A 12,250-nucleotide genomic window follows, 5' to 3' on the forward strand; every position below is an offset into this window, starting at 1 on the left:
GGATGGCCCTTGGGATCTCTTCAAACGTGATTCTATGATCATAATTCAATGATTCCAACATCCTCACAGTTAAATTATGGGTGAAAGACAACCTGAATGGCTGTGACAGGGGTTTAGATTCATGGAAGATACGCCTTCTAATGGCTACTAATCAAGATACTATCTCTTACTTCCAGTTTCAGAGACAATATGCACCCATATACGTACTATTTGTGGTGTGGATGAGTGGGAAACCTCTATTGCCAGTTACCCAATGCATCCACCTGGCCATTGCAGATAGATGTTGGACTACACAGAATTTTGCTGTGCCCCAGGGGACAGGAATCTATTTGCTCGCCAGTTTGTTATGGTTTGAGCTGGGTTTTTTATAATTTGGGGTAATTTTTGGATTAGTTAGTGTTATTAGGAATGACAACTTCTGCTGTCTTCCTTTGTTGCTGCGGGGTTTTATTGTTATTATTAGACTTTGTCGGTTGTGGGGTGGGAATGGGATATGGGAGGCCAACTGTGGTGGCGGATGCATATGTAATGGGAGCCCCAATTGAGGTTGTGCGGGGTAAGGGGAGGTATGGCGGTAGGACTGTGGATAGGTGTTTAGACGGAAGGGGAGATCGATGTGTGATACCTATCTCTCCTTCCTTCCACTTTCCTAACCAAAGAGGCCTGAGGGTCAGCCCAGTCGTACCACAAACCCTGTTTCTGCTCCTATGCAACGCCAGGTCTATAAAAAATAAGACCCACATTGTGTATGATCTTTTGCAAGATAAAAACTGTGACCTGGCGTGCATCACTGAGACCTGGCTGGGGCCTGAGAGTGAGGCAGTGTGGGCCCAGGCCCTTCCAGCCGGGTACTCAGTTAAGGACCAGATCAGGTTAGGTGGGCGGGGGGGGCGGTGTTGCCTTGGTCCATAAAAACACTCTTTCCTTAACCAGGATCCCAGTCCGGAAAACAGATCACATTGAATGTATTTACCTGTCCCTGAAGGCCAGTGACAGTCTAGGGATTCTGTTGGTCTACCAGCCACCCCGTGCGCTAACAGACTCCCTGGCCGAGCTGACACAGCTGGTCTCGGAACTGGTGTTGGAGTCCCCTAGGCTTCTTGTCCTGGGGGACCTCAACATCCCTTTCGAGGCCAGTGATATTCCAACAGGTGCGGCTCGGGAGTTCATGACTACCATGGCAGCCATGGGCCTGTCTCAACTGGTCTCAGGGCCAACTCATTGTGCTGGTAATACTCTTGATGTGATCTTCAGCACGGACATGGAGGCTCCGTGGGTAGAGATTTCTAACGTCTCTCCCTTGTCATGGATGGATCATTTCCTGGTTGAGGCTAGAATCAAGGCTCCTACCATTAACCCTCCCGGGGGTGGCGGACCTATTAGGATGGTCCACCCTCGAAGGCTGATGGAACCCATAAGGTTCCAAGAAGCCCTAGGGGGGTATACGACTGGCTCTGACGGCGATTCTGTTGATGCCCTAGTCGACATCTGGGATACTAATCTCTCTAGGGCTATACACAGCATCGCTCCCAAGCGTCCTTTCCGGCCTGCTTCCAATAAACAACCCTGGTATACGGAAGATCTCAGGGCAAGGAAGCGGGTCGCGCAACGACTAGAGCACAAATGGCGAAGACATCAGCGCTTGTCTGACAGGACACTCCTTTGCTCTCATTTAAGAGCCTATGGAGTGGCAATACGTGCAGCGAAGAATTCTTTCTATGCTGCACGTATTGCGTCCGCAGAGTCGCGTCCGGCAGAGCTGTTCAGGGTTGTGAGGGAGCTAACTCGGCTCCCTCCCACCTTGAGCCCTATCCTGGAGCCATCTAAAGCCTGCTGCGACGATTTTAACAACTTCTTTGCGGATAAAATCTCTCGGGTAAGGGCTGATCTCGACACCAGTCTTTGTGCAGATCCTATAGGAGAGGTGTCCGAAGCGTCCGTGGTCCCTGTTATACTGGATCACTTTGAGTTTGTTAGTACCGATGAAGTGGACAAGATCCTCCGAAGTGTTAGGAGGACGACTTGCTCTCTTGATCCCTGTCCCTCATGGTTGGCAGCTCAGGGGGGAGATGTGGTGCGACTAATGTTGCATCACATAATCAATACATCTCTAAGTGAGGGCCAGTTTCCATCTAAATTAAAATTAGCAGTGGTTAAACCCCTGCTAAAGAAGCCCTCCTTAGACCCCCTGCTTTACAATAATTATAGACCCATCTCGCTGCTACCTTTCTTAGGGAAGGTGATCGAGAGAGCAGTCGCCTTCCAGCTTCAGTCGATCTTGGACGACACCGATTTTCTGGACCCATTTCAAACTGGCTTCCGGGCGGGCTATGGAGTTGAGACTGCCATGGTCGCCTTAGTTGATGATCTCCGTCTGGGCATGGACAGGGGGAGCGTGTCCCTGTTAGTGCTCTTGGACATCTCAGCGGCCTTCGATACCATTGACCATGGTATCCTTCTGGGACGCCTGAGGGAGTTGGGAATTGGGGGCACTGCTTTGCAGTGGTTCCGTTCCTACCTCTCGGGCAGATCCCAGATGGTGGAGCTGGGGGACTGTCGCTCCGACAGGAGGGCCCTGACATCTGGTGTCCCTCAGGGAGCGATTTTGTCCCCTATGCTATTTAACATTTACATGAAGCCGCTGGGAGAGATCATCCGGAGACATGGGGCGCGGTGTTATCAGTACGCTGATGACACCCAGATAATCTTCTCTATGTCTCCGACTGATGCAGTAACTAAGGATGGCATCTCTCCTCTAGATGCCTGCTTGGCGTCAGTAATGGGCTGGATGAGGGAGAACAAACTCAGTGTGAATCCAGGGAAAACGGAAGTACTGGTGATAGGCTCCCCGGTTCCTGGTGGTGAGATCTGTCTCCCGGCCCTGAACGGGGTCACGCTCCCCCTGAAGGACTCGGTGCGCAGCTTGGGAGTACTCCTTGATTCGTCGCTCCAGCTGACTTCTCAGGTGGATGCGACGGTCAGGAGTGCCTGTTATCAGCTTCGGCTGATACGCCAGCTGCGTCCCTACCTGGACCGAAAGGACCTAGAATCTGTTGTACATGCTTTGGTAACCTCTCGATTGGATTTCTGCAATGCGCTCTACATGGGGCAACCCTTGTACCAAACTCGGAAGCTGCAATTAGTGCAGAATATGGCAGCCAGATTGGTCGCTGGTAGCTCCAGGTCGGACCATATAACACCTATCTTAAAAGATCTTCACTGGCTGCCTATTCGCTTCCGAGCTCAATACAAGGTGTTGGTTTTGACCTATAAAGCCCTAAATGGCTTGGGCCCAGGGTACTTGGAGGACCGCCTCTCCCCACATAATCCACCCCGCACACTCAGAACATCTGGGACTAAATTGTTGGAGGTCCCTAGGTCTAATCTTACTCGGACCTCACAGAGGGCTTTTACTACTGCTGCCCCTTTACTTTGGAATAAGCTCCCTGCAGAGCTTCGCTCCGCCGCCTCATTAGATGTTTTTAAAAAACAGCTGAAAACATATCTATTCCGGCTGGCCTTCCCACCTTAATTTGTTTGTCTGTTTTTCCTGCCCCTTTTTTCCTTTCTGACCCTGGATCGATGAACGTTTTGCATTTTTCTTCTGCCCCTGATATATGTATTTTTTATCTTATCGTTTCCTGTTCCTGTCTTTGTAATAATGGTTTTAATTGCTTATTGAATTTTTAACCTGTATTGTAATGTTTTTATAACTTTGTAAGCCGCCCTGATCATTTCTTGGAAGGGCGGGGTAGAAATAAAATTTATTATTATTTATTATTATTATTTATTATTAACTCTTCTTAGATGCTTATGAGTTACTACTAAAACTTTCCAACACACAACATGCTCACCCCTTTTCCACTGCTTCTCTCTATTTCCTGATGTCCCTATCCTGAGCTAAAGAGATGCATCTTTTTTGAGTCTATTTCAAAAAGAAGCTTGTTTTCTATCCTCCATTCTCGACAGCTCTACAGTTTCTCTGCTAGGTGAGTTCTTCGATGCCTGGTGAGGTTTGTCTTCTGATTGAAGCTCTTGTCACATTCCAGGCATTTGTATGGTTTCTCTCCTTGGTGGATTCTCTGATGTGAATGGAGATTCTGGCTGTGACTAAAACACTTCCCACATTTCAAGCATTTGTAGGGTTTTCCTCTTGTATGACTGCGCTGATGTCTAGTCAGGTAGGACTTTCGACTATAGGTTTTATCACACTCTGGACACTTATATGGCTTCTCCCCTGTGTGACTTCCTTGATGAAAAGTGAGGGTTATTTTTTGGCTGAAGCTCTTTCCACACTCCAAGCATACATATGGTTTCTCGCCTGTGTGGATTCTTTGGTGTGATGTAAGGTGTGCACTCTGACCAAAGCTTTTTCCACAGTCCAAGCATTTATATGGTTTCTCCCCTGTGTGCGTTCTCATATGAAGATTAAGGCTCGATTTACTACTGAAGCTTTTCCCACACACAAGGCACCAACTCCCATCCTTTCCTTTATTGTTTTTTTCCTGGGTGGGGGTTTCAGAGATATCACCACCCTGAGCAGCGGATGTTTTGTTCCTCCTTGTCTCTTTTGTTTCAGCTTTTGTACTCTGATCTTCCCACATTGTTCTTCTGGCTCTTTCCAAAACCATCCTATGTTGTTCTCCTTTGTTCTCACTCTCCTGCCCATCAGTTCCTGGGGGGGGGGGGGGGGACAAGAACCAAATGGTACAAGATTTTTTAAAGACTGAAATAATTGCTGTTGGAAGCAACAAAATAAGAGAAAGTTATCAGGTATTAAATAGGGGTTTCCCATCTGGAGTGCCTGCACCTTCAGGGGGTGAGAGAGAGAATTTCAGGAAGTGTGAGTGCAACAAAGAGTGGTTGGTGTTCTCAAGGGACAAGTCACAAATCATTACTCAGCCAGTTCCCACTGTGCCTTGAGAAGTGGTAGTAGGTGGCTGTGTTGCACAGACAGTTGTTACATTTTTTATTTAATCTAAAGGAGAGAATTTTACAATTTAGAATCATAGTTGGAAGAGACCACAAGGGCTATCCAGTCAAACCCCCTGCCATGCAATTCACAATCAATACCCCTGTTTAAACTCTGTTTAAAGACCTCCAAATAAATTAGAATCTAATTGCTCAATTTAGATTGGCATTTTATGCAGAAATAAAAGCTTATTTTTTAAAGTTCAGTTTCACTAGCAGTATTGTATGTGGTTCACCTTGCGGTTTGAAAGTTAGAAATGAGCCTTCTTCGTCTTCAAATGTGATATTAGTTTTGGAGGGGGTGCAAACATTAATCAAACATTTCCTTGGGGTGTGGGGCATAGAAAAGGTTGGGAACCACTGCATTATACTAAGAGTGGATAAAATGTGAGCCCCAGGCTGCATGTAGTCCCAGGGCTAATTTTGTGATCCAGTCCATGATCCAAGCAATTTTTTTTAAAAAAAATTCCCCTCTACAGAGTATAGGGAGGGGTAATTTTGCCATGTCGAGCAGGCTGTTTTAGACTCAGGAGAGGCCTTTCTTTAAGCTGGAAGTAGCTTGGAAGTTGGCCCAAAAACCTGGTGAAAATGCCCCCACTCCAATTTTTTAGGGGTGGAAATATCTGTTGCAGAAAGTTATAGCTAGGGAGGAGACTTAGAGATTTCCCAAGGGGCCACTGTAGCGCCTAGCTTCAACAGTTGCACAGTCACACAATAAATAATCCTTTCTGTTTTGACATTAAATGAGAATGGACGCTGGATGATGGTTATGCTCAGATTCTGGTTATGAAATTTAGCACGTGGTCTTAGAACTAGAATGTTTCTAAAGGGATGTTGGGCAGCTAAATCAGGGATAGATAATTGTGGGAGACTATGGGGGCAGAATTAGACCTCCAGACCTTAGAGGGTTGCACTTCCACATCCTCTGCCTACATAGACATCTTTCCAGAAAATTCTCAGAGAGTACCCCAACTAGCAGTTAGTGGCCATGCCTGCAGTAGATTCTGGGAACTGTAGTTCAAAAATTGCTTCATCTAAGCTCTGCAATTACTAGTTTGTCTCTTGTAAATTGGTATTCCAAGAGAAATGCAATGGAATCTTACCTAGAGAGGCTGTGCCTCCCCACTTCTCCACAACTTCCTGACAGGAGGTTTGTTGATCCAGACTCAGCTGGCCCCAGTCCTCCTCACTGAAGTACACAGCCTCCTCCTTGCAGGGCCCTAGATCCTAAAAAAGAACAAAACACCCTCATACACATTGGTTAATTTCACAGTTCTCATTTTCAGGAAAGACAATTAAAGTGAGGAAGTGGGTCCTGTCCTGATGTTATTTAACTACAACTCCCATCAGCCCTGAACAGCAAAAACAATAGTGAAGAAAGCTGGGAATTGCAGTTGCACAGTACCCAGAGAGCAACATAACTCCTGCCCGTTTAAAAACATTCACAAACAGGGAGTTTTGATGGCATCAAGATGGGAAGAGAATGGATGTTTCAAGTCCAGGGAAGATGTGCAAGAAATAGAATCTATGACATCTTTAGACAGGGCTGGTTCAAGACATTGTGGTGACTGAGGCAGAGCAGCAAGTGGCACCCCTCTGTAAAGTCAAGACATGCAGTACCATATCCAAATGAGGATTTGAACCCTGGTCTCCAGAGCCCAATGCTAAAACCACTACATCATTCAGGCTCTCAAAGTATACACTGCGAAAGTTTAAAAGAGTGGCTGCCCTAAACTGTGGAACCAAAACAGCTATCTTCCATGGCCTCACCAAATGTGCCTCTGATAGTTGTGAAAATGAAAGTAATCCTCCCACAAGGACCTTAGAACTTGGGCAGGCTCTACAGGAAGATACAGCTCTTTAAATAGTTTTGGCCCAAGCCATGCATAGCTTTAAAGCTCATAACTAGCACCTTGAAATCTGCTTGGAAATGGATTGGCAGCCAGAAGAGCTGTTTCAGTAGCACAGTTATATGCTCCTTATAACAAAGTAAATAACAACTGGCCACCCTTTTTACTACCTTCCAAACCTCTAGTCTATGGCAACTGCCATACTTTCCCCAATGGCAGGGACTGCCTTGTTGCTGGGTGTTGTCCTGCCTTGTTTGAACAAAGAGCATTCACAGTCTCTCTTGCTGATACCTCCCATAGAAAGAAAAATAAAGATTATTTCAGGTAGATGTGCAGGGCAACCAATGTTCTTCAGTTTCAGCCCAAAAAAGTTACTCCACTAGGGTTGCCATTAGTCAGGACCTCCAAACCGGGACAAATGAGCCTCACTGAGGGGAGGATTCCTTCTCCGCCTGGGCTCCGTTCTCAACAAGGACGGAGCCCAGGTGGAGAAGGAATCCTCCCCTCAGGGAGGCTTTCTTTTCCCCCTGTTCTCCGTTTTTGCCAACGGAGACCAGGGGGAAAAGAATCCTTGCCGAAGGGAGGATTCCTTCTCCGCCTGGGCTCCGTTCTCACCAAGGACAGAGCCCAGGCGGAGAAGGAATTCTCCCCTCAGGGAGGCTTTTTCCCCCCCGACTGGGCTCCGTTTTTGCCCAAGGCCTGGCTGGGGCCTGGGAGACAGCATCTCCCAAGCCCCAGTGAAGCCTTGGAGGACTCCCCTGCTGCGGAGCCGCCTCCAGGGCCTCCCTGGAGCCTGGGAGACAGCGTCTCCCAAGCCCCAGAGAAGCCTTGGAGGACTCCCCTGACGCGGAGCCGCCTCCAGGGCCTCACTGGGGGGGCGTCCCGGTGGTGGGGCCAAACCGGGGCGGGACCGTGCAGACCCGCCCCAAACCGGGAAAGTCCCGCCCCCAGGCGGGATATGGCAAGCCTATCCTCCACCTACCTGATCCATCTGTTCAGAAACCACTTCCGCTCCACTACTATGAAGGGATGGTATCACTGGTGTACATGGAAGCTTCTCTGGCTCACGGAGATCGGTGGACACTTCCAGAAATGTGACTGGCTCCTGAGGAGGACAGGGAGCATCCCATGGAGCAGAGAGAGAGAATAATCAGAAAAAGGATGAGTACAGATCATCATGGGGTTCATATTCTTTGATAATGTCCGAAATTAGAAAAACTCAAGTAGTATCACATTAGGAATGAGAGACCTCCAAGAGACCCAATTATCCACTACCCTGCTCAGTCCACAGCTTCTTTTACTGTATTTATCTGTAATATGATCTTCCTCTTTTCCTATTGCCATCCACTTTACTGAACATTTATGGCCCCATACAGACAGGCCAAAATAAAGCTGCTTCGGGTCACTTTGGAATTATGCTGTTTAAATGATGCATGCATACCAAGAGTCCAGAAGCCGTGCCAATGCTATGATCCAGTTCTAAGGGCTAGAGCGCAGCTTTAGCACAGCTTCAAGACTCTTAGTATGTATGCATAATTGAAACAGCATACCTCCAAAGTGACCCGAAGCAGCCTTATTTTGGCCTGTATATATGTGACTCACTTTTCCAGTGAGTCACATCATCCCATGATATCTTCAAAGTACACCAACCTCAGTTTAGTTATCTTGGTTTCTAGTGAGAATTCAGGCTTGACATACTCTAAGACCCATTCATTTGTCTTTTTAGCAGTCCAAGGTATTGGATTCTTTTTACAATTGGAGTTTTTTGTGCTACTTTAAAGCTAAATGCAGTCACTTGGGGAAAGCATAATGTGGGAATGTTGCTTTTTTGAAATGCAACTCTCAGAATCCCTCATGATCCAAAAAAGTAAAATTTCCAAGAACAAGCACTGTCGGGTTGTAAATCTAGATCTCACAGTGTGAACCCTACTGGTTGGGCCCAACTAGAGAACCCCCACTGAATCCATTGCTGAATAGTGAGTCACTATGGAGGGAACTCTTGATTCAATGGACCTAGTTTAGTTGGAAGTAATAATAGGGTTCAGGTCCATATGTTTTCAAAGCAAGAAAAATACAGGTTGAGTCTCCTTTATCCAAAATGCTTGGGATCAGAATTGTTTTGGATTTCAATTATTTTTTGGATTTTGGAATACCTGTTTTTGCTTATATGTACATAAGATATCTGGGAGATGGGGCTGAAGTCTAAAAACAAAATTCATTTATGTTTCATATAAACCTAACATACACATAGCCTGAAGGTAATTTTACACAATATTTTTAAATAATTTTGTGCATGAAACAAAATTTGTCTACACTGAACCATCAGAAAGCAAAGGTGTCACAATCTCATCCACCTATGAAAATTTTTTTGCTTTTCAGAATATTTCAAATTTCAGAATTCTGGATAAGGGTGACTCAACCTATATTTAATATATATATATATATATATATATGGGATTGTATTTTAAAGTAATAAATAAATCAATCAATAAATTGTATTTTAAAGAAGAATAAACATCTAGATGGTGTTCAAATAGTGTTCACACTGTGAGAGAGACAGAGAGAGACACCATCTAGATGTTTGTTCTTCTAAAGAGAGGAAGAAAAGATGATGGGGTAATCAATGTCAGTCTTAGCATCCCAATGGCGGGTTATAGACTGCCCATTTGGGGCGGTCTGGACCTGCCCCTTCCCCCGGAGTATCGGGGCTTCAGTGGCTACACCGGCAGCCGCTGAGGCCCCGATCCGCCGCTTTTCGGGCTGCGGGGAAGCAGCAAAACGCCGCTTCCCCGCAGCCTGAAAAGGGGTGTCCTTGGGGCTGCGCCCAGCGAAGCAAAGCAGTGCCGCGGACCAGGAAGGAGCTCTGAAACGGAGCTCCTTCCTGGTCTGTAGAAAGGGCGCCCTAGGCGCCCTGCCGCGGATTGAGGACGTCACGTCCGCGCCGCCCCGTCTAGAGGCGGCACGGCCGTGACGTCCTCACGGCGGCAGCCATATGGAAGGGCCGCCGCCGTTTAGTGCGTGACGGGCACGCACTAGGGTTAGGGCGGTGCGGAAGCACCGCCCTTTTGTAACCCTAGTGCGTGCTCGTCATGCACTAAACTGCCGGTGTGTAACCGGCCAATGTTGGGATGGGTGCTGACACTAAACAGCTTTATTACCACCTCCTCATCTTTTGATTTCTGGGTAGTTACATGGGTTGCCACCCTCAACTGACTCCAGGGCTCTAGATTTCAGCCCAGAGGCCAATCCTAGCTGCATCATTCAATGTATCTAGAAGAATGCACAGGCACACGATAAATAGAAAAGTGTGCCTCAGCAATACATGAATCACAGAAAATGTTCACCAACTCCAGAACTCCCCAGCCACCGCTGTTTGTTCTCAACCCCATGGATCCACCAGGATGGGATGCTCTCACCTGCTTCACTTCCTGCTTCACTTCCTGCTTCCTCCCCTCTGCTTGACTCAGAAGGAATCTTTCAGCCAGGGCTACCGCCTGGGAACTGGTCTCTGCTCCACATTCCCTGACCCAGCTCTCCAGCTCTTTGGGAAGGATGGCCATGAACTGTTCCAGGATCACCAGGTCCAGGATGTGATTTTTCGTGTGTCGCTCTGGCTGCAGCCACTGGTGGCAGAGAGTGTGGAGTTGGTTGCAAACCTCTCGGGGTCCCTTGGTCTCCTGGTAACGGAACTGCCTGAAGCGCTGGCGCTGTATGTCTGCGGGAGCCTTGTCCAAGGCTTTCTGTACCGTTCTTCCCCAGAATTCTCCACTGCTGCCAACCTGAATGATCCGGAGGCCTATGCCTACGTCAGAGCAAGCCATATCTTGCTGTTCCATCTTCAGCCCACAATCCAAGGTGGTCTCCAACATAGCGGAAGGAGCGCTTCCCTTTCTTTTGCCAGATCCTGCCACAGCAATAACTCATCTGAGAAGGACACCAAGTGCTGCGGAGAAAAGAAAACACGAACTCTTGTCAATACACTCAGAGCAGGACAATATTTTAGTCAAAACAGACCGGTCATTAATCCTCTTTTGCATTATCCTCCCAGCCTGAGGCCAGCCATCAGCACAGAACAACACGCATGCAAATCACTCCTGCATTCCCAGGCTCACACAGTATATATACACCCAACTTTTTCCAGGCAAAGCATTCTCTGAAGATGCCAGCCGCAGATGCTGGCCAAACGTCAGAAAGAGACTCTGCTAGAACATGGCCACAGAGCCCCCAAAACCCACAAAAAACGACACACCAGGCGCTGGAATGGCAGAATATGAAGGAAACACAAACACACCCCTTAATACTAAACACCTGAAAGTTACCAGATTCAGTCTGATCTTGGAAGCTAAGCAGGGTCAGCCCTGGATAGCACTTGGATGGCAGACCACTAATGAAGACTAGGTGCTGTAGGTTAGATTTGGGAGGAAGGACCTGGCAGAACTTGAAGGCACACAACACACACACACAGCCCTTAACACTAAAGACCCTGCCTTCCCCAAAGGCAACTCACCAGAAAGAGTTAAACCCAGCTCCCTTCTCGGCTGGAAGAGGAAGCACCGCTCTAGCCCTCCTCTCGTTAGCCTCTACCGGAAGAGGAAGTGCTCTATAGTGGAGCGCGACTCCTGCTTCTGTCGCCTCCACTTCCGCTCTCGTTTCCTTTCCTCTCTAGGAATTTCTCTCCTCTCTCGTTTTAACCCTTTCCAGTCAGAAAAGGCTTAAAGCAGGGGTTGTCAAACTTTGGTCCTCCATGTTTGTTTGGGTTTTTTTGGACTTCAACTCCCAGAATCCTTAGCCAGCGGGGCCAACAATCAGGAATTCTGGGAGATGAAGTCCAAAACATCTGGAGGACGAAGGTTTTGGAAACACTGAGTCTTAATGGCTTGTTGTCTTCCGGAGTTTTCTTACTCAGAGGGGGTTTGCCACTGCCATCCTCTGAGGCTGAGAGAGTGTGACTTGCCCAAGGTCACTCCACTGGGTTTCCATTACTATTGTTATTATTATTTTCTTATATCCCGCCTTTCTCCCAGCTCAAGGCGGCGAGCGACACATATGTAAAACAATGTAATTAAAAACAATATATATATATATATATATATATATAATTAAACAATTTGAGGAGTTAAAACAATTATAAATTAAATTATAACATATTAAAATCCCTGGCCTCCCAGTGTCTTAGGTCCAAAACACACTGCAGAAATGATCCAGTTTGCGACTGCTTTAACTGCCCTGGCTCAGTGCTAGGGAATCCTGGGTATTGTCGTTTTACTGTGGCACCAGAGCTAGAACTCCCTAGCACTGAGCCAGGGCAGTTAAAGCGGTCTCAAACTGGATTATTTCTGCAGTGTGTTTTGGAGCTCAGTCCACACTCAAACCAGTAGACCATTCACACTGGCCCTCTGACTTAAAAGGCACACAACAATAAACTGACT

General features: G+C 47.2%; 1 protein-coding gene across 1 annotated transcript in view; it reads right to left on the minus strand.

The window, feature by feature from the left end:
* Positions 1 to 11,417, minus strand: part of LOC149320586 (uncharacterized) — a 31,207-nt gene extending 19,790 nt beyond the window's left edge. Inside the window, exons 1-5 of the mRNA XM_089500033.1 lie at positions 11,329 to 11,417; positions 10,238 to 10,764; positions 7,804 to 7,926; positions 6,075 to 6,198; positions 4,004 to 4,675 (exon numbers count right to left, since the gene is read on the minus strand). Coding sequence (XP_089356159.1) covers positions 4,004 to 4,675; positions 6,075 to 6,198; positions 7,804 to 7,926; positions 10,238 to 10,690 — 1,372 coding nt within the window. The 5' untranslated portion in view covers positions 10,691 to 10,764; positions 11,329 to 11,417. The remainder of the gene's footprint in view (positions 1 to 4,003; positions 4,676 to 6,074; positions 6,199 to 7,803; positions 7,927 to 10,237; positions 10,765 to 11,328) is intronic.
* Between the last annotated feature and the right edge of the window lie 833 nt (positions 11,418 to 12,250).

This window comes from Sceloporus occidentalis, unplaced genomic scaffold, assembly GCF_023333645.1.
Source record: "Sceloporus occidentalis isolate IW3139 unplaced genomic scaffold, rSceOcc1.0.p SCAF_1, whole genome shotgun sequence".
Classification (NCBI taxonomy): Eukaryota; Metazoa; Chordata; class Lepidosauria; order Squamata; family Phrynosomatidae; genus Sceloporus; species Sceloporus occidentalis.